Raw genomic sequence first — 27,631 nt, forward strand, 5'->3', positions numbered from 1 at the left:
CTTCTTGGATTAGGCTTTGTGACCAGTTTTTAACACATTGACTACCAAAATCCGTGTTGGCTTTTTGCTACTAACTGTAAACAACCAAATAGTCCGTTTTTCTACCCTACGTAATGGAAATAATTCTCATAATGTTTAACTGTTACTTTTTCCACATTTATATTTCCTTCACTTCAGTTATAAGCCCAGACTGCCATATTCTTCTTCATCTATGTTGAGATGTTAAAAATGTAAATATAACTCAGAGTGGAAATTAACTTAACTAAAAGTAAAGCAGTCCAGATTCGTGTGAACAAGTATTTGGACAAAAAAATAGTAGTATGGTTTTACAAATGTATTGTTAAATGTATGTTATATATTATTTTTTAGGTTTGGTGCGTATTCCCCATCACAAGTGTACCGCCCGTCCGACATAAAGCAGCTGCTGGCGTACGCGCGCGCTCGCGGGATTAGGGTGATCATGGAGATTGACGCGCCGGCGCACGCCGGGGCGGGCTGGCAGTGGGGCGAGAGCGCCGGGCTGGGGGCCCTGGTGGCCTGCTGGGCGCACCCGCGCTGGCGCGAGCGCTGCGTGCAGCCCCCCTGCGGCCAGCTCAACCCTGCCAACGCGCGCGTCTTCCAGCTGCTCGGGGAGCTGTACAGGGACCTGGCGGACTGGATGCCCCGCGGGGAGGTGTTCCACATGGGAGGGGATGAGGTATGACGGATGTATTGATATCTCAGCGTAGATGGAGAAGAATATGGAAGTTCACCATTCTACCCATGATTGACAACCACACTAATCAAATATACCTAATGCCTTGTAAAAGAGGCAAGCTTGATGGCGGCTCTCGGGAGGCATGCGTACATGCCCAAGCCAACTGAATCGCTTTTTCTTGACGACAGTTATGACTAAGATTTGCTGCGTCCTACGCCTTATCTCATCTTCATTCCGCACAAAGACAAACCGCCGCACGCCTAAATGAATAAATATTAAATAAATATTTTCGCTGACACCTATTTTCAAAGCTAAGTACATATATGGCTGCTCTGGGCCCTTGTAAGGTTCTATGTTTTACAACCGTATAAGAGAATAGGAGCAATGCTGGCATTGTATAGGCAGCATTCGATCTTCACCAAGTATAAATCCGATCTCCATACAACCTTCATACTATTAAATGGAGACTCCTAAACGCTCTCCCAATTCCTTTTGAAGGCTGCCATTTTCAGCTATGTACACTCCCAATTACTTGAAACTCTCAACCCTTTCAATGAGCTGGTTGCCCAACGTCAAGAGTTGCTGGGCATCTAGGCATGAGCTGTTGCACAACACATAGGTTTTTGCAACATTTCTTGTATTTATAATTACATTATTCAATCTACAATTACAGGTATTCTTTCCTTGCTGGAATAATACCCAAGAGATAGTGGACCTGATGCAGTCTCGGGGCATGGGTCGGGAAGCCTCTGACTTCCTGAAGCTGTGGGCAGAGTACCAGGCCACCGCCCTGAGGGTCTGGGACGAGGCGGCTGACTCCAGTCCCAACGCACCGATCATACTCTGGTCTAGTCACCTCACCTCACCGTCTGTGATAGAAAATTACCTACCTAAAGAAAGGTAAGACATTAATAATTATCATATCGTACTGGCAAAAAAACGTTAACTCGAAAATATGCAATTGTGACTAATGATGCAGTATAATAAAGTTTTCAACGTTTTAAAAACTAACAAAATACACTAAATAGTTTGAAATGTCATATTCATGTGGTTTTATAAGTAAATTCAACTTAAAGTTTAATAGCGGGTATTTTATTCAGGCTAAAGCTTTAAATAACAGGGATTACTCAAACAAGGATTTTACAGTTAATTTTTTTTACCTGTATGTATAACCCACAATATGTAATATTATAAAAAATATTTTTATAAATACGAGTATGATTGAAACATGACCCGAAATATGGGAGACCTACTCTGTATACTTTTATTGGGGTTTCATCCTGTAAAAAATGATTTGCGTCATCAATTTTTATTACATTAGATTACAAATTTCCACCATTCTTACTTAGTAATTTACCAATGCAAATGTATTAAAAGCGATGTATTAAAGTGACACCTATTCATAACACAGCAAAGCAAACATGACAAGAAATTTGACTTTTAAGACACTCTTTTTGTATATGAAGTTGAAAGTAAACGAAATCCAAAGGTGGAGACTGACCGGAGCATTTTGTCGTAACATAACGTCGTAACATCGCTCGCGGCGAGCATCAGCGAGCATCCGAAACTATGGATGGAGCGCTCGGCTCGCTGTACTGACTGCCTGAATGCTCGCATCGTAACGTGTTACGTTACGACGAAATGCTCCAGTCAGTCTCCATCTTTAAGCAAACATAAGGTTTCTGAAATGCACAAATATGTGGACGCCGTAAATAATGTGTTAAAAAATAGTTTACCTTGGTCCACTAAATTTTTTCAAATGAATTTACAACACAAACTGACCACTAGCCACATTTTTTCAGATATGTGATACAAACGTGGGTGGTAGCGGAGGACTCCTTGGCAAGTCAACTGTCGGAACTCGGATACAGAGTGATCATCTCGACCAAGAATGCATGGTACCTGGACCACGGATTCTGGGGCACTACTCAGTACCACACGTGGAGGACGGCGTATGATAACACGTTGCCCAGATACAAGACTGTTCTCGGAGGAGAAGTTTGCATGTGGACCGAATATGTAGATGAAAATATTATAGGTAAGCATAAATTATTTTGTAATTTCTTTAATCATCAGCATTTGCTTTTTGGTACATCATGGTAATGTATCAAATGAGTTTATCTTTATTATTTTTGCTTCTTTCTTTGACCGCTTAATGCTTTCGAATGAGTAGTTTTTGCAAATAGCGCATGTGTTGTATTGTGAATATGACTTGTTAGCGTTACATAAGATAAATTCCACCACCTTTGGCTCTGTTTCAATTCATTAAAAAAAATTGAAAAACTACTTTTTTTTAATTCAAAAGAATCAAAATATTATAATAAAATTTATAACAATTTGTATACCAGAGCTTATTTTTTTTTTAATTTAGCAAATAAAATTATACGTATTTACCAAACATATTTCAAAGAAATATAAAAAAGGAAAATTATGAAACTAACAGAATTGTTCTTGGAGTTTCATCATTCTCAAGGAATCTTAAATGTTTATAAGCAACATCTTATAAATTCTATAATTAATATTATTTACATGGACATACTTATTACCAATTGTGTGCAATCAATTAATAACCGAATTCGAACTGTATGGTATACGAGTATTATCACACGTAAATAGGTGCACTCGATGAGTCTTGCGGAAAAAAAACTGTATGCTTCGAAACCGGTCAACGTTATAATACCATTCTACTTATCATTCGTCATTCACTTCGTGTAATACCACTGAAAAACCCTACTTCATGACTACCAGTTTCTGAATAACCATTCCATGAACAGGTCAACTGTATTCTACAGTTGACCAGTTATTATTTTATTCAGAAACTGGTAGTGTGAAGTAGAGTTTGAAGTGGTATAACACTAAGTGAATGATGAGTGTTATATTACCATACCACAAAGTTAGTGATGTTTGAGAATACAAAATAACGTTATAATAAGATTAAATATTGATTAAGTCAACAAATCTACTTTTAAGTTTATAATTTTATCATCGCTTGCTATGCTTCAACAAATACAGAGACTTTCCATCACCATCTTCTTCTGTCTTATACTTTAATAAGGAAATCTGACTTTATTTTACAATTTCAATACATATTTTGAATTGTTTACAGATGGTCGTATATGGCCCCGAGCGGCCGCAGTGGCCGAACGCTTGTGGGCAGATCCAAGTTCCCGTTACGGGGCTGCCGAAGACAGGATGGCTAGACACAGAGAGAGACTCATGACTCGGGGGCTGCAGCCCGAAGCTCTTCAGCCCATGTGGTGCTACCAGAATGAAGGAGAATGCCTGTAACTTGATGACTATAGTCATTGTATTAACACATTGTTGTCGGGCAGTTTTTTCATCATCCCTAACCCTAATTAGTATACTAATTGTTTTAAGTTGTGGTCCCATGGTTTGTGTCGCGGACCCTTGAGTCAGAGTTTCTCGGTTTGAACCCATTCTACCACAATTTGATACCTATTTCTAATAATGAGCCTGCACTCACAAAAATTGAAGTATGTATTTTTGTAAATAATAAAAAATGCAAATATTGCTCTTTTAAAATTAAATTAGGGTCGTATACTAATCACAAGTAACCGTAAACCCAATTCTGATCTGTACAATGTTTTTTGGTGTCCTTCGCACTCCTGGCTACCAAAAGTATGCATATAGAACACTTGTAAGCGTCTCTCGCTCTGTACCAGTAGTATGTAAAAAATGCATTTAAGCGTTTCCCGCAAACAATGTGTTAGTAAGAATAGTAATTTGGGCACTGTGATATAAAACAGATAACATTTAAAACATTAAAATAAATTTTGATATCTGTATCTATACGTTAGATTGTAAGAAATAACTAAATGAATGAATGAACTGGTGCATAGGGCACCGTATCAGATTGAAAATTTTTATTTAATGAACTAAAGAGTCTTGTGTTACAGATTCTTGAATATTTGGATTGGAGTGGTATATTTTTGAAGAGTTACAAATGACGTAAACGAAGGAACGTGAGATTTGAGGATGGAGGACATTAGGAAAACAAAAAATAAGATCCAAATAGTTTTGAATGAATGAAAAAAATAAACATAACTGGATGAAGTTGACAATAATTCTTGCTACGCGAAGGTCTTGGCTGTGGATGCAGTTGGTTGAGCGGGCAGATGAAAAGACAGTGATTGTTTTTTTATATATTTTTTGAATTACCTAACGTCCAAGTGACTCTGAAATCTAGCTACGGCTTACGCAACACCGTTTATCATGTCCCTACTCAGGTTTCAACTTTATAAGTTTCATAGCCTATGCCTACTCGTGAGTTGGTTTACTCTTAATGTTTAAGTCACTTTAATTTCATGTAATTCATGAGTGAAAATTCTAGGCAAAAACACTCGCTAAGAAAGTGGTTGCAAGTGTGTAAGGGTTTTTATAGCCTCTGCTTCGTCACTGTTGTCAACTTGACAGCTATGCAGGTCCGATGTCGGTTTAGGGACCTACCTGAGTCACCACACTGCCTTTGTATAATCATTATCAAGTTAGCACTGTGTTGATTCGACGCAGTGCCCTATGCACCACTTGATTGTGGGTAGGACAAAAGAAGAATAGTATATTTGTTTGTTAATAAAAACTTATTTAATAAATTACAGCTACACATTTTCTAATTGCAAACTTATCAATGTGCCATTTATATTAGCTGTCATTATGACAAAATTATTTAGAGAGTACAGCTTGTGTTATTTTATTCACTTACTGATATTAAAATGAACAGGATATGGTATTATATTGATCTTTTACTTTACACTTTCTATATTTAAGCAATTGCACTAATTAATTGTAAACAATTATTTAGATTAATTCATTTTCATACATCATCAATGTGTGTTGTGATCCCTGTGTGACTTAATTTTCTTTATAAAATGGTTTTAATGTTATTTTCCCGTTTTTTTTTACTGTTTAGTACAAAAATTATGTCAATTAAACATTCCAAATATTTATGTATTGTATTCCTGTTTTTAGAACATACTAATATGCCTCATATTATAACATGTATTAGCACCTACGTACTTATAAGTTAGAAAAGCTTATTATAGAAATTATAATTTTGTTCCGATTTATCTAATGTGCATTATGTTCCAGTTTTTGGTACTTTATACAGATTGGTTTAGTCAATATTCAATTACAATTTCACCATTCATGATATTTTAAATGTCTGAATTATACATATTATATTTTTGATTATCCCAATTAATCAAGCTTATTTCTTTCATTTTGTAAAGCAGTAGAGGAACCCGTATAAGTATTGTTTTAACAAAGACCCACCCTTTTAATATAGGGCTGACAACCTATTATTGGATGGTTTAAATGATCACTTTGTACATCGAGCAACATTCACCATTCAAACCATAAAAAAAACATATTAACTACTCTATTTTCAAAACTAGTACATATGTGGTGTAATCCATGTTACAGGAATGCTTTACATTTTCAGTGCTGCCATCTGTAGTGAATTTTTTATGTTAAAAAATATACATAACAACTTCTTGTGTGGGTAAATCAAACATTTGTGTAAAAAAAATATAAACACATCCAACGTAATGTCAATAAAACCTTTTTAAATATACTTAAAGTACATACATTATAATTCATTAAGAATAAGTTCAAATTATGTATACTATTTATTTCCACTTTGCTAGTTATTAATGTTTTTCAATCTCTTTATATTACACACTACATTTAATTAGAAATGTATATGACAATGTGTCTATAAGTCTATACATTTTACCCCTTTAAAAATACCTACGCTTTATAAAAAATATACTTATTTATTATTAAAATTAATATTATCATTATTATTATTATGAAGAAACATACCCATTAAAAATATCATTAAAAAATTACCCGTATTTATCATTTCATCAGCTTTTTAGGTATATTAATTGATATGGTTAAACTGGGGCATAAAAATAATTTAATTCTAGAAAAATCTGAGCCTGAGTATACTTGTAATTAACATATTATATGTATTTTTCATTTCTCAGAACAAGTAGAATTAAATATTGTTATTATATCACAGCAAACAAGCATATATTAATTAAAGAATGCTCCTGACTATTCGAAAAGGGGGAGGGGAGAAAAATCCTGATGCAAAAAAAAAACAAAAACTACACTGATACAATAAAAATATTTTAAATACAAATACATTTTTTACTGGCCCTTTGATCCACGATCCTAGATAATTGCCCATAATATACTATTTACAATATAATATATGTATTTCAATTCGTCTGATGAAAACAATACATATTATTGTCCACGTTTTTTTTTAAATCTTCTATATTAATGCGGGAAAATAATTAACGCTAATGTAGTTGTTGAGACTTTTTATATAAAGACTATTTTGGCATACGTAATATATTTTTCAGGTTATTGTTTAACTGTCACAAAATCACATGTTTTCAAGTATTGCCACCACACAAATAGAATACCTGATTTTACATCGTAATTTTATTTTCAAATTTTCACTTGACTTTTATAAATAAACATTTTTACATTAGTTTAAAATAATCCATTATAAATATATATCCTATTTTATTCTATTTTGGTGATATTTTACCGCGATTTTGTGATATTAGTTTTGATTTGAAATGATCTGGGGTAAAGATTTTTTCACCTAGCAACATCATTGATTAGTGCCCTTTTGTCCATGCGCCCTTCTTACACAATTTTTGATTCCGGCGTAAATTTATAAAAATGTACACAGTTTCCAAAGGACCTAGCAAAATCGTAGCCAAAACACGAAGAGGTAAGTTTAAAATATGTGTAATATATCCGAACACTTTTATTAGTCGTTAGGTTCTAAAAACACTTAATTTTACAGGTATTTCGCAAAACTTAGAGCGATTGGAAACCCTCAGGGATCTTACTAGAAAACCAACAGAATCGAATAATAACGATTTAGAAACGTGAGTAAATATTTCGTATAATAAATAAATTAAGTTTTAATATTGCACCATGTTATTCAGTCTTGCGCGAGAATCGACTTTTCGTTTATTTTTGCCTGGAAAATTTTCTTAACTTCGCGTGCTCGCTGCCGGTATTTTTTTTATTTAACCGCATTATATATGAAATATTTATTTTTTTGATCTTTGTGTGATTATATTCTCTTCACTGACGATAGTTTTTTTGTTTTTCAGTATTTCTAGACCGGTTTTCCACTGCAATGGCAAAAAATCGATGCACCAAAGAACACACCAAGATTCTATTACGCCACAGCATGAGGAAATTATTAAATATATCAATGAAAGTGAGTTTATTTTATTTTTTCTAATTCACGACATAACCTGCAAACTTTTCACATATGCTAAGTATGCCAATATTATCGTAGTATTATGTAAACATAGCCATGCTTTTAACATACTTTTAGATGTTCATGAAACAGGATGCACTAAAATTTGTAAAATTATACTTTTGTATTTTTAATCATTATTTCATAAAAAAAAATATCGAATATAAAAAACAAATACTTATGCAAAGTTTGAAATATACACTATTTCATCATCTTTACGAAAATGCTTTGATAGTATAAAAAATATGTTTGTATAATTAACACATTGTAATCGGGCGCTTCGAACAATAGACTCTAGCCTATAGCGGGTGTTTTTCGCGATTAGCGCAAAAATATATCGCTTTCTTAAAATTGACACAATTTCTAAACCAAATAATATTTTCGATTGAAATTTTCAAAGAAATCATATATGACATTTGATCATCAAAAATAAATTATAATCATAATTTTCAATTAAGTATTCCCTATTTCACAATTTTAGAAGCATTGTAAACTATAAAAAATAGTCTTCCCCTCCGAGGTATCATTCCCTATACAATGCTAATATATTCAAATAATAACATACCAAACAGTAAACGAAACAGTGCGAGCGGTATGAAAAATAGTCCAATATGTGAAATGGCTCAAACTAAACTTGAGATTGAGATCGCATAAAAACTCTAGATTTCTGGGGATGCCTTTACAAGCGACACACTAGCCAATCTGGACAAGACATCTCAAATAACGTCAACAGACTATCGCCTAGCACCCAGGTAGCAGATTACCCTTCAACGCGTTTTATTTCACGCTGATAACAAACCCGTATATTGCCGTTTCCCGCCGATAACCGACAGTCGACAAAAACGGCATTTGCTGTGTCCCGCAGTTGACGGACAGTCCGCGAAAAACGGCAAATGCCGTTTCCCGCCGACAATGTGTTAAGCACTTTACAAAAAATTAATTCTACATAACCTAACCTTTTCTGATTCCCAAATAATTGGTGACATCGAAGTTCACTCTTTTTTTATTTACTTTATAAACTATTATTGCTCACTTACATGTATGTAGATATCTGTATAATTCAAATATGTATACTCCTAAAGTCAAACACATTTCTTCTTTTTCTAACCCTTGTCCGCACCCGATGGTGCATAGGGCACTGCATCGTATTAACCCAGTGTTGTCTTAATCGTTACATAAATAAAGGACAGGTTTAAAAATTAAATTTAAAGTGAATCACTAATATTTATTTTGACCCCCCCTGGGAATCGAATCCGGGACCTCCAGCACGGTAACTTAACACGCTAACCATTACACCACGGAGGCGGACAAACACATTTATATAATGTTATATTAAAAAAATACTTTGAAGTTTACAGCATAAAATAATAAAGTTTTCATCTTAAATTCAATAAATAATTTTCTTCGATGTCTATTTGTATTTGTCCGCCTCCGTAGTGTAATGGTCAGCACGCTCGGCTGCCGTTCTGGAGGTCCCGGGTTCGATTCCCAAGGGGGGTAAAATAAATATAAGTGATTTTTTCACTGTAATATTTATTCAATATTACCATGGACTGGTACCTGAAGCCGAAGGCTGATCACCTTTCCTTCATGTGTAAACGATCAAGATAACACTGCGTTAATATGACACAGTGCCCTATGCACCATTGGGGTGCGGATAAGGGTTTTATTATTATTATTATTATATATACAACATTTTGAGTATGTCCAAATACTTGTCAATTTATCTCACCAATAAATGTCTTTCGTGAAGTTCTAGTGATTCAAGAATAATGTTTCAAAATTGGTTCATATACAATATATAACTTCCATGAATTTTAGTAGTGTGGTTGTCAATAATGGGTAGAATTGGCGGAAAAGGGTTTTATTATTTATATTTGTATTTTTAAGTTATGGTTTAAGTTGTAAATTTCAAAATACATTAGATATCTCAACAAGACATAGTGCCTTTTGATAATGCGCAAGGTTTAAGCCTGTCATACAAATACAGCATTACTTTTAAATGGGTTAGCAATACATTTTCTTAATTGAATTATAGAAGCTCTCAAATTTTAAATAATTTGTGGGAAGGGAATATGGAAGTCTGGGCATTCACCGGGATTATAACCTGGCATTGGCTGGCTTAAGTGCGGCTATTTGTTTTGCTTATCATGCACTAGGCAAATATTTTTCATGGGAACTACCCCGCATATATCGCTCACTGCTTTCAACAACGTCATATACCAAAAATCGACAATTTTCTCAGTTATGCATGTTTTCAGAATGCCTAGAAAATGTACTATATCCCATCAAAAGCGGCATATTTTTAACACAATATTTACCCGCTCATTTTGAAGAATAGGTTTTGTTTAATTATTTTTTTGAATATACTAAATATTTTTTAAATGGAGAAAAAACATTCAGGTTTTACCTAAAAAGATCTGTTGCACAGTAAAAAGTTCAATAAGTGGCTTGATATTTATTTTTAATACATTTCATTATATTTTTAAACTTTATCATTATGTTTTTAAACTTTAAAAATGATCTCCTGAAAAATCAAGTTTTTTGATATATGACGTTATTTAAAGGAGTGAGCGATATGCCGAAACCAATGTTCATTAGGTTAGAATCATAGTTTATTATAAATGTTTCGTATTCTCTAACTGAGTCTAAATATCTAAAGTTTTTTCGGAAGTCCGGGTATTCCAGAGCCTATAATATATATTGATCACACAACTCAACACAGGCCATGCCTAAAGAGCCGTAATACATATAATAAATGTATATATGAAATGAATATGTATATTTGAATGTATCTATGTATTATGAAAAATAAATAAATAAAATATATCATCCATAAGGTGAATAATCCAATATCTGATTGTAAAAAGTTGTTAAAATTTAATTAATAACAATGACTTTTATTTACTTGTTATTTTGAGTATTATAAAAGCCGAACGCCACCATTTTTGGTGTGGTTTTTAAAAGACAGAAAATCTGGTTTGTCAATTTTGATTTTATCTGGCTTAAAAACCCTAATAATAGTCTCGTTAATTACCCAGTTTTCTTTTCATATTTCAAGTAGTTCATTGTAACTAACTATTCTACCTCAATAATAATATAACAACCATTGGACTGACTATTACATTGATTTATCTATCCGTTTTATCAGTCCGTCAGATATATTTCTGCCATGATATTACATCACACTGCTGACCCTTTTGATAATTTATTACATACTTCTTATCTACAATGCTTATATAATATGTTATGTTTTTTATCACTCGTTTGATGATTGGTCTTTGATAATGTCGGCATGACTTATTTATTCTTAAGTCTGTGAATTATCGCATCGCAACATCAAACTGCTAACCTCATCATCGAGTCAGAAAGAATTTAAAAATAAATGTTTTGTTTACTGTAAGGAAATGTAAATATATATATATATATATATATATATATATATATATATATATATATATATATATATATATATATATATATATATATATATATGTGTGTGTATTTTTACATTACATCTGGAGGTCCCGGGTTCGATTCCCAAGGGGGGTAAAATAAATAAAAGTGATTTTTTCACTGTAATATTTATTCAATATTACCATGGACTGGTACCTGAAGCGGAGGGCTGATCACTTTTCCTTCATGTGTAAACGATCAAGATAACACTGCGTTAATATGACACAGTGCCCTAGGCACCATTGGTGTGCGGATAAGGGTTTTATTATTATTATATGTATATATATATATATAGATATATATATATATATATATATATATATATATATATATATATATATATATATATATATATATATATATATATATATGTATATAATAGTTTATATTAGATGTAATATAAGCTTACTTAAAAAGAATAAAAAAATATAAATAAAATTTCTTCTTCATCTATGTTGAGATGACAAAAATGTTAGAAATAAGTTAAACTGCATTGAAATCTAGAATGGTTTCCCTGCCAGTTTTGTCCATATACTTACTGCTATTAATATAATAATAGGCGCCATTAAAACATTCACAAAACAAATGAAATAGCTGTTTTTTTTCAAGTCTTGTGACTCGAGGTACTAATATTGTCAAGCTGCCAAGATGTAAATTTTACAATACGGGAGTTGTTACTGACTGATGAGTCGAATTTCTTCGCGTCTTCTCTTTTGAGTTATATAAGAGAGTTTGAGCGAAGTTTGATTTATCCTATCCCTCAGACACCTTGGCCTTGCATTGGCTCCTTGCCAAACGGCCAACATTAATCACTGTCGCATGTTTTTAAAACAGCATTCGCTACTCTCATCTTGGTTAAGATCATTTTACAAGTATCCTTGTAGTAGATAAAAAAAAATTAAAGCAAATAAAAAAATTGTTCAACCCAGATTAATGTCACTTGTCATACAAATAGTTACCTGTACATTTTTAATTAAGATTTTTACTTAGTAAATACCACTTTTTCTTAAAATCACCGTGCGGTGTTTGAAAATGACGCGGAATGCATCGAAACACGTGTATCACAAAAGATTTTAAGAAATAGTGGTGTTTACTAAGTAAAAGTTTTAATTAAAAATGGATAGGTTTTACCACAAAGTGACTGCCGAATCAATTAATGAAATGATTACCTGTAACCTAATCTGCGATATTCTTACTAATTTATTTTTTCAAACTCTGCGGTGCATAGGGTACTTTGTTGAATTGATGAGTCATCATTGGATAATGTAGTAACTACTTGTTTTTTATTGCATCGAAGCTATTATATAGAATGCAATTATCCACATACATATATATATATAATGTTTGTGAGCATCCTGACATTTCACAGACATCCTAAATAGGGAAGTTAATGTTTTTAAATTGTATTTCAATTTTAAATTACTCATTTCAGTAATTTCCGCTTGTTAAAATGTAAAAATAGAATTTAAAACATTAACGCCTTATAAAATTCCCTAAGATAAAGGGGTAATTATGTCAACATTGTAGGGGTGTTTACCGTATATTAAAAATATTGAGTATTAAGACTTTTTTTTCTTGACACCATAATGGCGGCACACAAGTAGTACGGTAAATCATGAATGCCGCCTCTATGGCGACGCTCCAGTGGCTAAGGGTTGACATGTTAATTTCTGACAATATTTATAAAGTTATCATTTTTCCAGCTTGGAATCAGGTAGCAGAATGTGATAGCGAACCTACTACTCCTTCCGATGAAGAACAAGGTGAGTACCTTTAAATATGTACATATGTATCGAACCACCCTTACTTTGGATTATTATTTTTGAATAACAATAAAATAATGAATAGGTAAAAAAAAACCTTCGGACAACCCTTTAAAATTGCTTGAAAAGAAGCTTTGCGGGTTATTTCTTTTAAAAAAATTAAAACATTTATACTATCCTGTGATATAATGAATTCCTATTATAATTGCAAATTTTCTCATCTTCATTTACCATTTCCTGACTCGCCTGTTAACGCACTAAGGACGGGAAAGGTATTCTACCCGTTCGGTAGATTGATGCTTGAGGACAGGAAGTGTATTTTCACCTTCTGCGCTGGCCTAATTTCAAAGTCAGAAAAAAAGGAATTATTTAATGTTTTTATTTGAATATTATGTACCAATCTCTTTGTTAAGGTCTGAACCATACGTACACAATTATCAAATCCTGTCGCCAGCGGTCCGCAGGCGTAAAAAAACACCCTGTCAGAAATGTGTTACTAACAAGCGTAAATTATGTAATTTATGTATTAAATGTTAAATCAAACACTGATTTTTTTTAGTCTACTTCTTAAGTTGTATTTTATTGTTAAAAATTTCATTTTGAAATTATATAACTAGGTGAAACCATTGTCACAAAATTGATTATGTGTTTTTTTTTTAATAAAATACAACTTAGTAGACCCAAAAAAATCAGTGTTTGATGTAACATTTAGTACATAAATTAAAATTGAGTTCTACAAATTAAACACCGAATCTGTAAATAATATAACAACATTTTGAGTGTGTCTAAATACAAATATAAGAGTTTCTGCTCAATAAAAAGCTTCTTTTCATCTCACCAATAGATGTCTCTAGTGAAATTATAGTGATTCAAGAACAATGTTTCGAAATTGGATCATATAAATATAGAAATTCTAAGAATTTCAGAAGTGTGGTTGTCAATCATGGGTATAATTGGTGAATGTTACACGTGTGTAAAGTAAAGTGATCAATTATATCAGCCTATGGGCGTTTGTCCACAACACGGGATTTCACCGTCCGGCAGTCCGGTTTTAAAAAATGAAAAAGACTACGACAGTTTAGCGTGATCGAATTTATGCGCAACGTGTTCACGCACGTGTTCCGATCAAGAACACCGATCCGAAGAAATATGGACAAAAGCACAAGCCAATCATCATTTTAAAACGCTAACTGACGTGCCAGATGGTAAAATTCCGTGATTTTCCGGGTAGTGGACAAGCGTCCTTTGACGGTCGTAAGCCAAATCTATAAATAAGTAAATCATGTTGTGACCGTTTCAGTGTACTCCATCACCGTTCCGCCGAACAATCTCTTCTACAAGGACTCTGCCCCGAGTCCAGTCCTTCAGGACTTCAAGCCCTTCGACCTGGAGTCCTGGTGGGGCAAGCGCCTCTTCCACAACATCACCAAGTCCCTGTAGGCAGAACTCTGGCGACCGCCTCGCACCGCTGCCGACGTGATTCCGCGCGCCGCCAACCCCACACTTCTCCGTTACCCCGGTCTGGGAGCGTGCGGCCTTAGAATATATGCCACTAGCTACCTTTACACGTACGCGATTACCGATGGAACTCTGCAGGCGGGGTGCGTACAACTTAATAGCAATAATTAATTAATAGTACAGTGGAAGTTGGTTGTAATGCGAGTTTGCGGACGGCGTATCTGACCCGCGTTATATGATTGCCATGGCATAAACAAATTGCCCAGAATTATGATTTTTTTCTATGAAGAACAATACATTTTAAAATTTTCTGTATACATTTTTATATATTTTTATAAAATATAATAAAAATCATAGCACTTTTTGTTTGTAAATCAATAATCTCTTGCTATTTTTTTCTAAAGGTATTTTTTTTGAGGATATAATTTTTCATGAAAAGTAACTCATGATTTTATTAAGTCAAAATCCTGTTGTGCCTCTAGCCATCCAATCGCATATCGCAGTCTCTAATCCTTGCACTGCTCCTTGGTATGTTGGAACATCAACTGACTCCTCATATTGCAAGTCTTTCTCTAAATTCATTTGGTTGTTTACATTTTTGACTATATCTGTTAGGGAACGTGATAGATTATTTCACCTTAAAGCATAAATGCCAAAAAAGACCTGCGTTATAACCGGTTTCTACTGTAATATCAAAAGTACCGCGTGCTTTAACGCAGGACTTTCGTGTGTGCATCAATTTTAAGTATGCGTACTTTGGTATCTCCTTGCAGCTTCAGAAGCTCGCATGTTTGTCTGTGAATTTACACTCGCAAAAATTGTGCGGGACAACGCGTGCATATAAAGGGTACTTTTGATCCTATGTAATGATCAAATCATCCGAATACTTTGAGATCCAGATGACTATCAGAAGATGATGAAGAGATTCTTTTAAAAAAAATGCATTTTAAATTAATTTTCTTGAACCAATAGACTGTTTAATACCAAAATGATATATTTCATTAATTAATTATACATTTTGTTGGTAGCTAACTATCATGCACTCTGCACTGTAAAAATAGGCAGCGAGAAATTATTTAAAATTGTTCGATTATTAAGACCCTTGATCCTGTTTTTGATTCTGTCTGCCTCCATAGTGTAGTGGTTTGCGCGCTAGGCTACCATGCTGGAGGTCCCGGGTTCGATTCCCAAGAGGGTCAAAATAAATATTAGTGGATTATTCAGTCTAATATTTATTTAATATGACCCTGGACTGGTACCTGAAGCGGAAGGCTGATCACCTTTCCTTCGTGTATTTAACGATCAAGATAAGACTGCTTCTATACGATGCAGTGCCCTATGCATTATTGGGGTGCGGATAAGCGTTAGAAGAAGAAAATGATCCTGTTCACTTCCAAGTTTTTGAAGTAATTGATCATGCCAAGTTTTAAAAATTATTTGAATTTTGTCAAAGCTCTTATGGGCTTGTTTACTTGCGTCATCCGTAGCCCATCATATATTTTTACTCCTAGATTCCAGCATCTAGAGCGCAAGACTGATCACTCGTTTTTCCGTAATAAAATATTAAGTTAATACAGTGTCAACCCGTCGTGGTGCCCTACGCACTATCATAATTATTTTGTTTTAAACAGTTTATACATAATTGGTCTTGAAAAATTATACATTTGGAAGTATTACATATTGTAAAAGAGCCCCACAATTGCCAAATTATTATTCTAATACTTTGGTTTTACTTGTATACGCGAACAAATATATGAGGTCTTGTGTTTAAATTCAGGCTGGTATAACATGATAAGTGTTTTCCTATTTGAATATGTGAACCTTGGAGAAGATACTGAAGCGTAAGACTGATTGCCTTATCTGTGTAATTTTTCATCAAAATATTATTTCAATGGCCTACTTTTATGCAGACAAAAGAGTCCTAGATATTAACCTTTCCCTTCCGATGATTTGTATTTACTACAACTCGACTTCAAAAATGAGAATATCAATATAAAATATAATAGATACGGGCTCAGAATCTTTGTATTCCTCCGTAGTATAATTACGTATTACATAAAAGTATTATAATGTAAAGTCATTCATTTGCAGCGACTGAAATAAATAATTTGTCAAAAAATCGGGGATAAAATCAATTCACATACAGTTCTGTGTGTTGGTGGGTGCCGCGTTTTGCTTATACGCGCATATCATAGTGATTTTAGCAGTGCGCGGATCGCCATACGCGGTGGTCGTGTCGCTACGCTAGCTGTTGCGGCTACTTGCGATGTATTTTTTTCTCACTGTCAGATACTTACCAGAGCTAACATTACAGAATTATTACATTTTAACTGGTCAATAAATGCAGTATTTGGGAATATTCACAGTTTTCCCGTTTTTAAATCACATTTTCATATGGTGTACAAAATAAATATCACCGTTGCATGCGGAAGTTTTTTTGCGTCGTAAGGGAAAGGTTAAAAACTTTATTAATAATTTAGTTTTTAATACCTAGGACTTTTCATATATTGAAAAAATTATATGTAGTTGAATTTATCTGGTTTTCAAAGTATGACGGTTAAGATTAGTTTTATTTTTCATGGTCTAGTAATTATGTGGGGTGCACGTCACCGATCTCGAATATGTACGCTACAACGTATGTTTAGCTTGTTACGTTTGCAAACCGCAGTACTAACTAAACTGCAATACTGAGCGACGTGTCTATTTGCACAGGTAGCTAATAAGAGTTTAAATATTGCTGAAATTGCAAGGCTCATGTTGCTATATATATGATATTTTGTAAAACGCATAGGATATGAATGTACCGGAATGGATTTCTGGAATCTGCCAATGTTAAGTTGAAAAAATGTTACGAAATTTAATTATTTACAACTTCTTGTTATTTTGTACTAAATGCATCCAAATTGTTAAAAATATGTACACTGAACTCTCTATTTTCAGGGTAGATTTGTTCCACACGATACTGTGTAAAAAAAGTATACTAAAATGATAATAAAAATTGGTGGATATGTTTCCTTGTATAAAAATTAATTCTTCTCAGTCTTACTTATCATTACTGAGGGTTGTGACCCTTGTCGAAGCAATGACTCTTCTCCAGTTATCCCTTGACACTAGCTAGAGTCAAGCCATCCAAGTATAACTCCTGATGAATGGACTCGGTATGTCTAAAATGAATTCAGGATATACAAATATTAAAAAACAGTGCTTACTGTATCTTAATTTTATTTAAAAATGACTTTAAATAGTCCCATTCCGCATACATCTCTGCGCATAGTACTGAGTAGTAAGTACATACATGCAAGAGATGTAGGAAATTCCAAATTACTGTTACGAGTTGTTAAATTAATTTTCTCTTTTTTTGCTGTTATTTTGAAATTGTGTACAAAGGGAGTTCTGTGTATATTTGCCTTATTTTTCTTTAATACATTTACTGCAATATTGAAAATGTGCCTTTTCCTGAATACTTTTATTTGTAATTATTATTTCTAATATAAATTATCATTTTTATGCATTTTTAATTTTAAAATAGTAGATCTTCCGATTCATACAGTACGCACAAAAAATTGTGTCTACAATACTACCCTTCTAAGAAAAAACATAATTATCACAGCAATCACAAAAATATTTTTAAAAAAAGCAATGTTTGTAGAGTGAAAAGTTCCATGTGTTTTACAAATACCAAAATGGTGCATTATTAGCACATTGTATCAAAGAAACATAATATTATTTCAAATCGATGAATTTCCAATATATCAAAGTTTAATTCTGGCAAAAATCATGTTTTGTAATTATGTACTGTGTTTTTACTTACCAGGGCAAAGTACACCTTCCTGTATACGAAATAATTTTTGTTTTTTTTTTCCAAATTCATTATTTAAATCAGATATTTTTAATCTATGTATAAATTAATGCCTGTAATTTAATAAAATATGAACAATATTTGATTTAACGAACATTTGGACTTGAAGTAGTTGAATTGGAAAAATATTTATCTAGGGGATTGGCCCTTAATTTGTAATACATACATAAAAGGAAATGCCTTTCATTTTTCCATTTGAATTCATAAAGATTCTAGCTTAAAATAAAATTTATGTTTCTCAGGCTTAATAGTAAACTGACCTAATCCAGAATTTGCATAAATAAAGTTACATATTTGCAGAAGCATTCAATTCAATTAAATTCGAATTCTTCGCATCTTGTAATAAATACCACTACAAATTGATAACACGTTTTCATCATAAATGAGGTAAAGCGTCATGAGTTACCTCTGTGTTCCTATTAGTAAAAAAAAATGCATGTCAGCAAATTAAGTCAGTTTGTTATTCAGCGTGCAGTATATTATTAAAGTACTTGTATATGGCAATACAGTATACATACATATCTCAATATATTTTTTCAAAGGCCATGCATTTGTTTTTTTTTTGTTCATTAAAAAAAATATTAAGCTTTGTTTGAATTTTGTGATTTTGATTTTGTTATCTTATAATTGATATACAGTTACGTTATTGTTATATATATAATAATTTTATTTGATAATTATGTATTTCTGTCCAAATTTAAAAGAAAAAAAAGCAATCCCCCATTTTTCAAGTTTGTCAGTTGATTTAAATTGATTTCTGCCAATGTTTGCACTACTAAAAATACTTAATACCAAATTGTTAAAAATGAATTGTTTTGTAGAATGGACTATTAACACGTTGTCGTCGGGACACGGCATTTGCCGTTTTTTGCGGACTGTCGATCAACTGCGGGACACGGCAAATGCCGTTTTTGTCGACTGTCGGTTATCGGCGGGAAACGGCAATATACGGATTTGTTATCAGCGTGAAATAAAACGCGTTGAAGGGTAATCTGCTACCTGGGTGCTAGGCGATAGTCTGTTGACGTTATTTGAGATGTCTTGTCCAGATTGGCTAGTGTGTCACTTGTAAAGGCATCCCCAGAAATCTAGAGTTTTTATGCGATCTCAATCTCAAGTTTAGTTTGAGCCATTTCACGTATTGGACTATTTTTCATACCGCTCGCACTGTTTTGTTTACTGTTTGGTATGTTATTATTTGAATATATTAGCATTGTATAGGGAATGATACCTCGGAGGGGAAGACTATTTTTTATAGTTTACAATGCTTCTAAAATTGTGAAATACGGAATACTTAATTAAAAATTATGATTATAATTTATTTTTGATGATCAAATGTCTTATATGATTTCTTTGAAAATTTCAATCGAAAATATTATTTGGTTTAGAAATTGTGTCAATTTTAAGAAAGCGATATATTTTTGCGCTAATCGCGAAAAACACCCGCTATAGGCTAGAGTCTATTGTTCGAAGCGCCCGACTACAATGTGTTAATAATCATCGTAAAATAATGGGTTATGTGGGATTTCTGTATTATTTCAATCCTCTATTATAATCAATTTATTTAATACAGGATCGTTTATTAGTAATTTCTATGCAATATTAGACTGATTAGTTTTTAGATATATATTTCTGCAATTTAAAAAATTATTTTATCATAATATAATATATATATATTGAGTATACTTTTTTTGTTAGTGAAGAAGTTTACAATGATGTATCAGTGAATATGATTTATATAAAATAATTTACCATCAATCGAATTTGTTCTGAAATATTGACAATTATTTTATAAATGTTTTGAAGTTTTATAAGTACAAATGATCAAAAATGAGGATAGACATCTCGCTCACTCCTTTCAAGAACGTCATAAATCAAAATTCGTCAATTTTCAGCTGTGCATGTTTTCGGAATGCCCAGAAAATGTAATATATCCCAGCAAAAGCTGCACATCTTTAACTTAATATTTACCCGCTCCAGGGCTGAAAGTGTTGTTTTTGCATTTTGAAGAAAAGGTGTTGTTTAATTATTTTTTGAAATATATTAAATATTTTTCAAATGGAGAAAAAACCTTCAGGTTTTACCTAAAAAGATCTGTTGCACAGTAAAAAGTTCAATAAGTGGCTTGATATTTATTTTTAGTACATTGTGTTATATTTTTAAACTTTAAAAACATTCCCCTGAAAAATCTTTTTTTTTTATTTATGATGTTCTTGAAAGGAGTGAGCGATCTGTGTATCCCTCCATCTAACAGCAATAATTTATATGTAAATCTCTTAAAAGCCTTTTGTTACTGTACTTGGCTTATAATTCCGCAATTAATTGTAAAATTGTGGCAGGCCACCGTACATTGACTAGTCCTCTTAGTACATACATTACTTTTACAAAATACTTTTTTTCGTCACTGCATAAATTATGTCTACCAGAGGTAGCAAAATCAATAGTTCATTTTTTTTTTTTACTTTTGTTAGTATTGCAATATATTGGCATAAAGTCGAATTAAAAATAAAAAGAAAAACTTAAAACTTTTGAATTTATATCCTTCAATACGGTGTATTAATTTAACCCTCACCACTCCTATGTCGAATGTGACTAAACATTGTGTTTATTATGCCAACTCTGATAGTTTGGCTCAACATTACGTGGCGCTATTTCTAAAATATTAATAATAATAAAAATAAAACCCTTATCCGCACCCCAATGGTGCATAGGGCACTGCGTCATATAAACGCCGTGTTATCTTGATCGTTTACATATGAAGGAAAGGTGATCAGCCCTCCGCTACAAGTACCAGTCCAGGGTAATATTGAATAAATATTACAGTGAAAAAATCACTCATATTTATTCTTACCCCCCCTGGGAATCGAACCCGGGTCCTCCAGAACGGTAGCCGAGCGTGCTGACCATTACACTACGGAGGCGGACTAAAATATTAATAATAAATTTTTCTAAAATATTAATAATAATAAAATAAAAAAGGTGTATGCTTCAATTTAATTTCCGAATAAATATAAGACCCCTTTTTTATTATATTTTGTAAATCCGTTATGTGATTGGTGCTAGATAAAAGAATTGAGGAGTGCTAAGGGTTAGTGTGAGTTAATAATAATTTGAAATTCATTGCGAATCATGATATATTTATTTTATACAATTCATATTCTGATTATGTGAAAATGATATGATTCATATTAGTTGTAGTAGACATTTAGTTACCCCGAGTAGTGATATTAAACTTAGTATGAATTTTTAGTAAACATTTTATATTTACATATATATATGCAAAGACATGTAGTTCCATAGTTTTTAGAATGCAATATTTTGCTTTTTATATAGATATTAATTTTGTGCTTCCTTAAGTAGGATTAATATTACAGTATCTACTCAATGAATTAGGGCCACGCAGAATTTCGCGCAATTTCTCAATTCAAACAGGAATAACTCAGAGAAAACCTTGAATAAAACAACATTGAATTTTATTTACACATGAACACTTTATTACGCTTAAATTATGCATATATTTTCATATAAATATAGTTAGTATTTAGTATTTCCACCTTTGGCAGAAATAACTGCCTCAATTCTTTTTGGCATACTTAAAATGCACTGTTTTATCATGTTTTTTATTTCTTCGTCTTCTGACCAAATTTTTTGAATATTTTTTTTAAGACAGTCTACTGTCGGATTTGGAAATGAGTATACCTTATTTTTTAACATGATCCATACGTTTTCTATAGGATTAAGGTCCGGAGAATTTCCAGGCCAGGGGAGCAAAGGCAGATTTTTGTTAGACAAAAATTTTATTATTGATTTAGCCCGGTGGCAAGGTGCCCCATCCTGCATGAAGGTGTATGGACCTTCTGTTGGGTCGAGTGTGGTAGAAGGGCAATAAAATTCGTTCGAGGACCTGCTTATAGGAATTTTGGTTCATTGTTCCTTCCACGAAAAACAACGGCCCAGGTAAATTGTTAATAATACATGACCATATCATTGTTGCAGGGGGGTGTTTGATAACTTTTACCACACAGGCCTCATTGTAACGTTCCATTGGTGTTCTCCTGACGAATCGACGGCTCTCTGTCACGGCTTCTAACCGGCACTCATCACTAAAGATGACCTGAAAAATAATGAAAATTTAAGTTTAATTCAAATATATAAGTTTATTTACTAAAATGATATGTTGAAAATTCAATTTAAATAAATACCTTTTTCCAATCATCTACCGAGTAAATTCGATGTAGCCTGGCCCATTTTAATCGATCCGCTTTCATTCGTGGTGTCAATTTTGGTACTTTTACAGGGCGCCTACATTTCAGATTTACTTCGTAAATACGTCGCCTCAGTGTTGATACCGATATATTTATACCCTCTTCTTCCAATTTTATTTTTAATGTTTTTGCTGATACACTACGGTTTTCTAAGGCACTTTGAACGATTTTTTGATCAGTCCTCGGTGTTGTTTTTCTAATCCTACGACAGTTCTTTCGCCGATTGCTGGTGGCGGGTGACTGGTTTTTTATTGATTTTGAAATTCTGTCCACTGTTTGAAGAGAAACGTTTTCTTTTTTTGAAATTTCTCTATAAGATAGTATTCCTAATTTCAGTAGCACTATAACACTAGACTTTTTTTTTCTCAGAAATGTCTTTACTTTTTCCCATTTCGTCCTTTTAAAAAAAAAACACTTGTGTTTACAAAAAAAATTATACTTTATGAACTAAAATTAAAAATTAAGTTTTTTTCACAAGACACGATAACTATATAACCTCTCTGAACAAAACAATAACCAGAACTCAAGAAACTTCACTAATAAATGAGATAGGACTATTTTTTGAACTTTCAACTATCTGTCTACCTGTGCTAATTAGGGACCTTTCTCAGAAAAAGGGTTTGAACTTTTGTAAAGGGTTAAATAATCCAGGTATATTTCACATATTATTGAAGGTAATATACATGATATTAGATGTCAATAGAAAACTTAAAGTATTTATGTAAAATAAATATAATAATCCAAAAGATTTCAGAGTATTCAAAAAAATAATGGGTGGCCCTAATTCATTGAGTAGATACTGTATTATTATTATCGAATCTAACATAGTAAAACTACTTATACATGATGTGCTCTTATAACTGAGTGACTTATATTAATTCTTGTTGCTAAGCTGTGTTTTATTGAAGCAGCTTAAAATACCTTTAATTTTTAAAAAGATTACAAAAGTAATGTGTTATGCTATTATCTAATAGGAACATAACTGTATGTACATACGTTTTAAACTATACCAATGAGTAATCAAATATTTTAATGTGAAACACAGCAGAAGACTTAAAATACTATAAGGGACAAAAATCCACTAATATTTTTTTGTGTGGAGAACTGCAGAAACTCTTAAGATATATTTGTTATTTGGAATTTGCAATTTCAGAAAAAATACCATTTACAAATTGATGTGTTGTGTCTTAATTAATTTTTTTTGACAAAATAATCAAATCTCTGAATGAAATCGGTAATTCAAATAAATTAACAAGCTCTCGATTCTCTCTTGGAAAATTGAGAAGTTTGCAATTAGTATGTTTACGAAAACTTGTTATGTTTACATGTATAAACATTATTTTTCTGCTGGATAATTAATAATTGGTCCTTTATATCGTTTTAACTTCTGAGAATAATCATTGTCAGAAAAGTTTCATGTTCCTATTGTAAGCAATTATAAAATGCTAACATTATTAAATTTGTAATAGATTTATTTTTAATGAAATGTATGGAATATGTGAGGTTTGAATTTACTTTGCAGCTATTAGACATGTATTTGTCCGCCTCTGCAGTGTAGTGGTTAGTGCATTTAGCTACCGTACTGGAGGTCTCTTAGTTGATTCCCATGGGATCAAAATGAATTATATTTCATTCTAATGTTGATTTAATATATTTTACCTGAAGCGCAGAACTTTAAGCCTTACCTTTGTGTTATTAAAAATAAAGATTACACTACTTCAATGTACACATATACAGTGGTTTTTTGCATTGCTGGTTAGAAGAAAATGTGTATTTATTGACTCAGATGTCTTATACACCATCATTAATTTAAAAAACAGTAATTTTTTTTTTTTAAAGGTAAAAACAATGAATTTTTAAAAGATTAATTTGTCTTTAAAATGTGTTAAATAATTATAAAATATAATATGCTATGCTCGCATAGCAGATATGTGCATTATTATTGAGTAAAATTTGCAATATTTTTCTAGTTTTAATTGTAACTAATATAACATTTTGAGTGTGTCCAAATACTTGTTCACAAAATCTGGATTATCTCCAATTACAGGAGTTATTTTCATATTATTTTTTGAGATCTCATCAAAGAACATGACCTCACATACTAATATAAGAGTTTCCGCTTAATAAAAAAGCTTCTTTACATCTCACCAATAGATGTCTCTAGTGAAGTTCTAGTGATTCAAGAACAAGGTTTCTAAATTGGTTCATATATATAGAACTTCCAAGAATTTGAGTAGTGTGGTTGTCAATAATGGGTAGAATTGGTGAATGTTACACGTGTGTAATGTGGCCACTTAAACCAGCCGATGACGGTCGTCAGCCCCGTAAATGCCCAGACTTCCATATTCTTCTTCATCTTTGATGAGATGTCAAAAAATAATATGTAACTAATATAATTCAATCAAAATATTAAGATGTTGAAAATTCCTGAGCAAATTTTAGCCTCTAGTTGTACCGAGTATTTTTAAGATGAAATATATTTACATACATATGAATTTCATAAAAAAATATTCATATTTTGAATTTTTGTAAATGCCACTTTTGTTTTTAATTATTTGCAATATTTTGTTTTTTTTTTTTTAAATAGGAATTGATATTAAAAATAAAAAAAAACATTTGCATGCATTTCACATTGGCAGATTCAGATTATATTTGAATGATCGGTGACTGTTTTTTTTTAAATCGCCGAGTTTGTTTGGTTATAAGAGAAAGGGCACAATTACCGAAAGTAAGAATATTTCATTAAGAAGTTTTGTTGGTGATTATCCAATGATATTATCATCACCGGAAACTGAAAGGTTTTTTTTTTGGATGGTATTTTACGATAGAATAAGTTAGCGCCAAAATGATAAGTTTGCCTGTAGATCGAATGAATTTGTAGACACTTCTTTGAAAGCGGTGAGTGCTATAATTATAAGTCTTGGAAAAGATTACAATATGTGGGCCGTTTGTGTACGTGGAATCTCGAAGTTCTTGTTGAACATTTTACCAGTATTTTTTTTTATTCCAATTTTTACTTGCAATACAATATTATTTTTCATTTCATAGCCTTGAAAAAAGGAGTTGACATATAGACAACAAATGCAAAATAAGTTTTATGAGCAATTGATGTTGTCTAGACCAGAGGTGTCAAATTTAAAAGGCACCAAGGGCTGCATAAAGTATTAAGGGTACGCGGGCGGGTCACATCAAAATACTCAAAAATCTCATTTTAATTTTTATCTAACTTTAAGTGAATAATCTATTATCAAAAACAGTCACATAACGTACAGTACATCCAACTTAATGATTTTGTAAAAGAATATCATATGTTCCTGTACAAAAAAATGATTTCAATGAAGAATTAAAATAAATGAAAAATATAACCGCCGCGAGTTTGACGTGCTTGGTCTAGACAACATTGATTGCTCAGTGTTACCATGTGCTAGAAAGAGAAAAAAATACCCCGTATATTACCTCCACGTCTGTCATTTTCATATACATATTTGAATAAAAAAAGTGATTGAATTGGCACACTCCGGTTGAACTCTTTTACACATACTTAACCAGGTTTTAACTTAATCAGGTTTGGTTTCTAAGTTGTCCATATCATATTTGAATGTGAAACTAATGCTTTGCAACACTTTTTCAATGTCATTGATAGCCGTATGGAAAATAGATCACCTTTTAATGTCAGCAACATCTTAAAACTAAACCTAAATGTTTAGTTTGAGCAACAAAAAAATTAAAATAAATTTACTTGTGATTTGTCAAATTTTCTGGACTGTTGATTTTATCATAAATTCCAGTGACATGATAAAGTTTACTCTTGAGATTTCACGTGTACAAATCGCCATATTGGTTTTCTTAAAAACTATTTGGAATATTTTTTATCAAAACTTCTGTTTGATGATGACGTTGTTCAAATATTCCAATATTGTATTTTTATAAAGTTTACAGCCTGTTGAAATGTATAAATACCCATTGTTTTGTGTATGTTGTTTTCGTTGTGGTATTTGTCCTTAGTTTTGTTTTACAATCGATCGCCTTTACATTTTAACACAATTTGTTGTACATTGTTATAATTATTATCGTTGAAAATGGTTCCTCACACACATTGTTATTTTTATAGTAGTTGTCATTATCATATTGTTAGTTGCACATTCTGTTAATTCACTCACCTTCAAAGTTGTTACTAGTGTTTTAATAAATAAAAAAAATCTTTTTTAAACTGTGTTTTATTTACATTTTCTATTATACGCAAAATGTGAGATAAGAAGGATGAAAGTAGACTGAATGCTGTCGGAAAAACATTGTATGGTAGAAGTTCGAATGGTGATATAAGGAAATAATACAAGGATGAGATAAGCATTATAGAAAAAAAGGGTATTTAGATGGTTTGGATATGTGGAACGAATGAGTGAAGAAAAATAGCTAAAAAAAATTATGAGGCGAGTGTGATTGATAATAGAAAGAGAGGAAGACTAAGGAAATCTTGGAATTATCAAGAGTTTTTCAAATACTTGAAACTGGTCAAGTCAAGAGTCTAAATAATCGGCGGGTATGTACGAGGAGATACATGAATATGGAAGAGGCAAAGATTATTTCCAAAGACAGATTGGTGTGGCATTCTATTCTCACTGCTTACCGTGCGTCACTGCTATATTTGAGAGAAAAATTTATGTTTGTTATCTTGACAAAATAGGATTTCGACGGCAACAAGTATCATATAAACTAGATGGCCTGCTTTATCTGTTCATGAAAATATTGTCCTGTATTCAGGACCCATTACAGAGATAATACTTTCTATTTAGGTTCTGTATACACCTTCCATTCATC

General features: G+C 32.3%; 2 protein-coding genes across 2 annotated transcripts in view; both read left to right on the forward strand.

Moving 5' to 3' along the window:
• The window catches only part of Hexo2 (beta-hexosaminidase 2), a 40,711-nt gene extending 36,463 nt beyond the window's left edge, over nucleotides 1–4,248 (forward strand). The window contains exons 6-9 of the mRNA XM_088267798.1: nucleotides 370–697; nucleotides 1,371–1,597; nucleotides 2,500–2,735; nucleotides 3,804–4,248. Coding sequence (XP_088123924.1) covers nucleotides 370–697; nucleotides 1,371–1,597; nucleotides 2,500–2,735; nucleotides 3,804–3,985 — 973 coding nt within the window. The 3' untranslated portion in view covers nucleotides 3,986–4,248. The remainder of the gene's footprint in view (nucleotides 1–369; nucleotides 698–1,370; nucleotides 1,598–2,499; nucleotides 2,736–3,803) is intronic.
• A 3,105-nt stretch (nucleotides 4,249–7,353) lies between these two features.
• On the forward strand, nucleotides 7,354–27,025 carry LOC148304726 (MAPK regulated corepressor interacting protein 2). Its single transcript, XM_088267799.1, has 5 exons — nucleotides 7,354–7,469; nucleotides 7,545–7,629; nucleotides 7,861–7,970; nucleotides 13,172–13,231; nucleotides 14,532–27,025. Exons 1-5 carry the CDS (start codon nucleotides 7,418–7,420, stop codon nucleotides 14,669–14,671), a joined length of 447 nt encoding a protein of 148 aa, XP_088123925.1. The 5' UTR covers nucleotides 7,354–7,417; the 3' UTR covers nucleotides 14,672–27,025.
• The last annotated feature ends 606 nt before the right edge of the window (nucleotides 27,026–27,631 follow it).

Source organism: Brachycentrus maculatus, unplaced genomic scaffold (assembly GCF_059751285.1).
Source record: "Brachycentrus maculatus isolate JH-2025_06_01 unplaced genomic scaffold, ASM5975128v1 h1tg000306l, whole genome shotgun sequence".
Classification (NCBI taxonomy): Eukaryota; Metazoa; Arthropoda; class Insecta; order Trichoptera; family Brachycentridae; genus Brachycentrus; species Brachycentrus maculatus.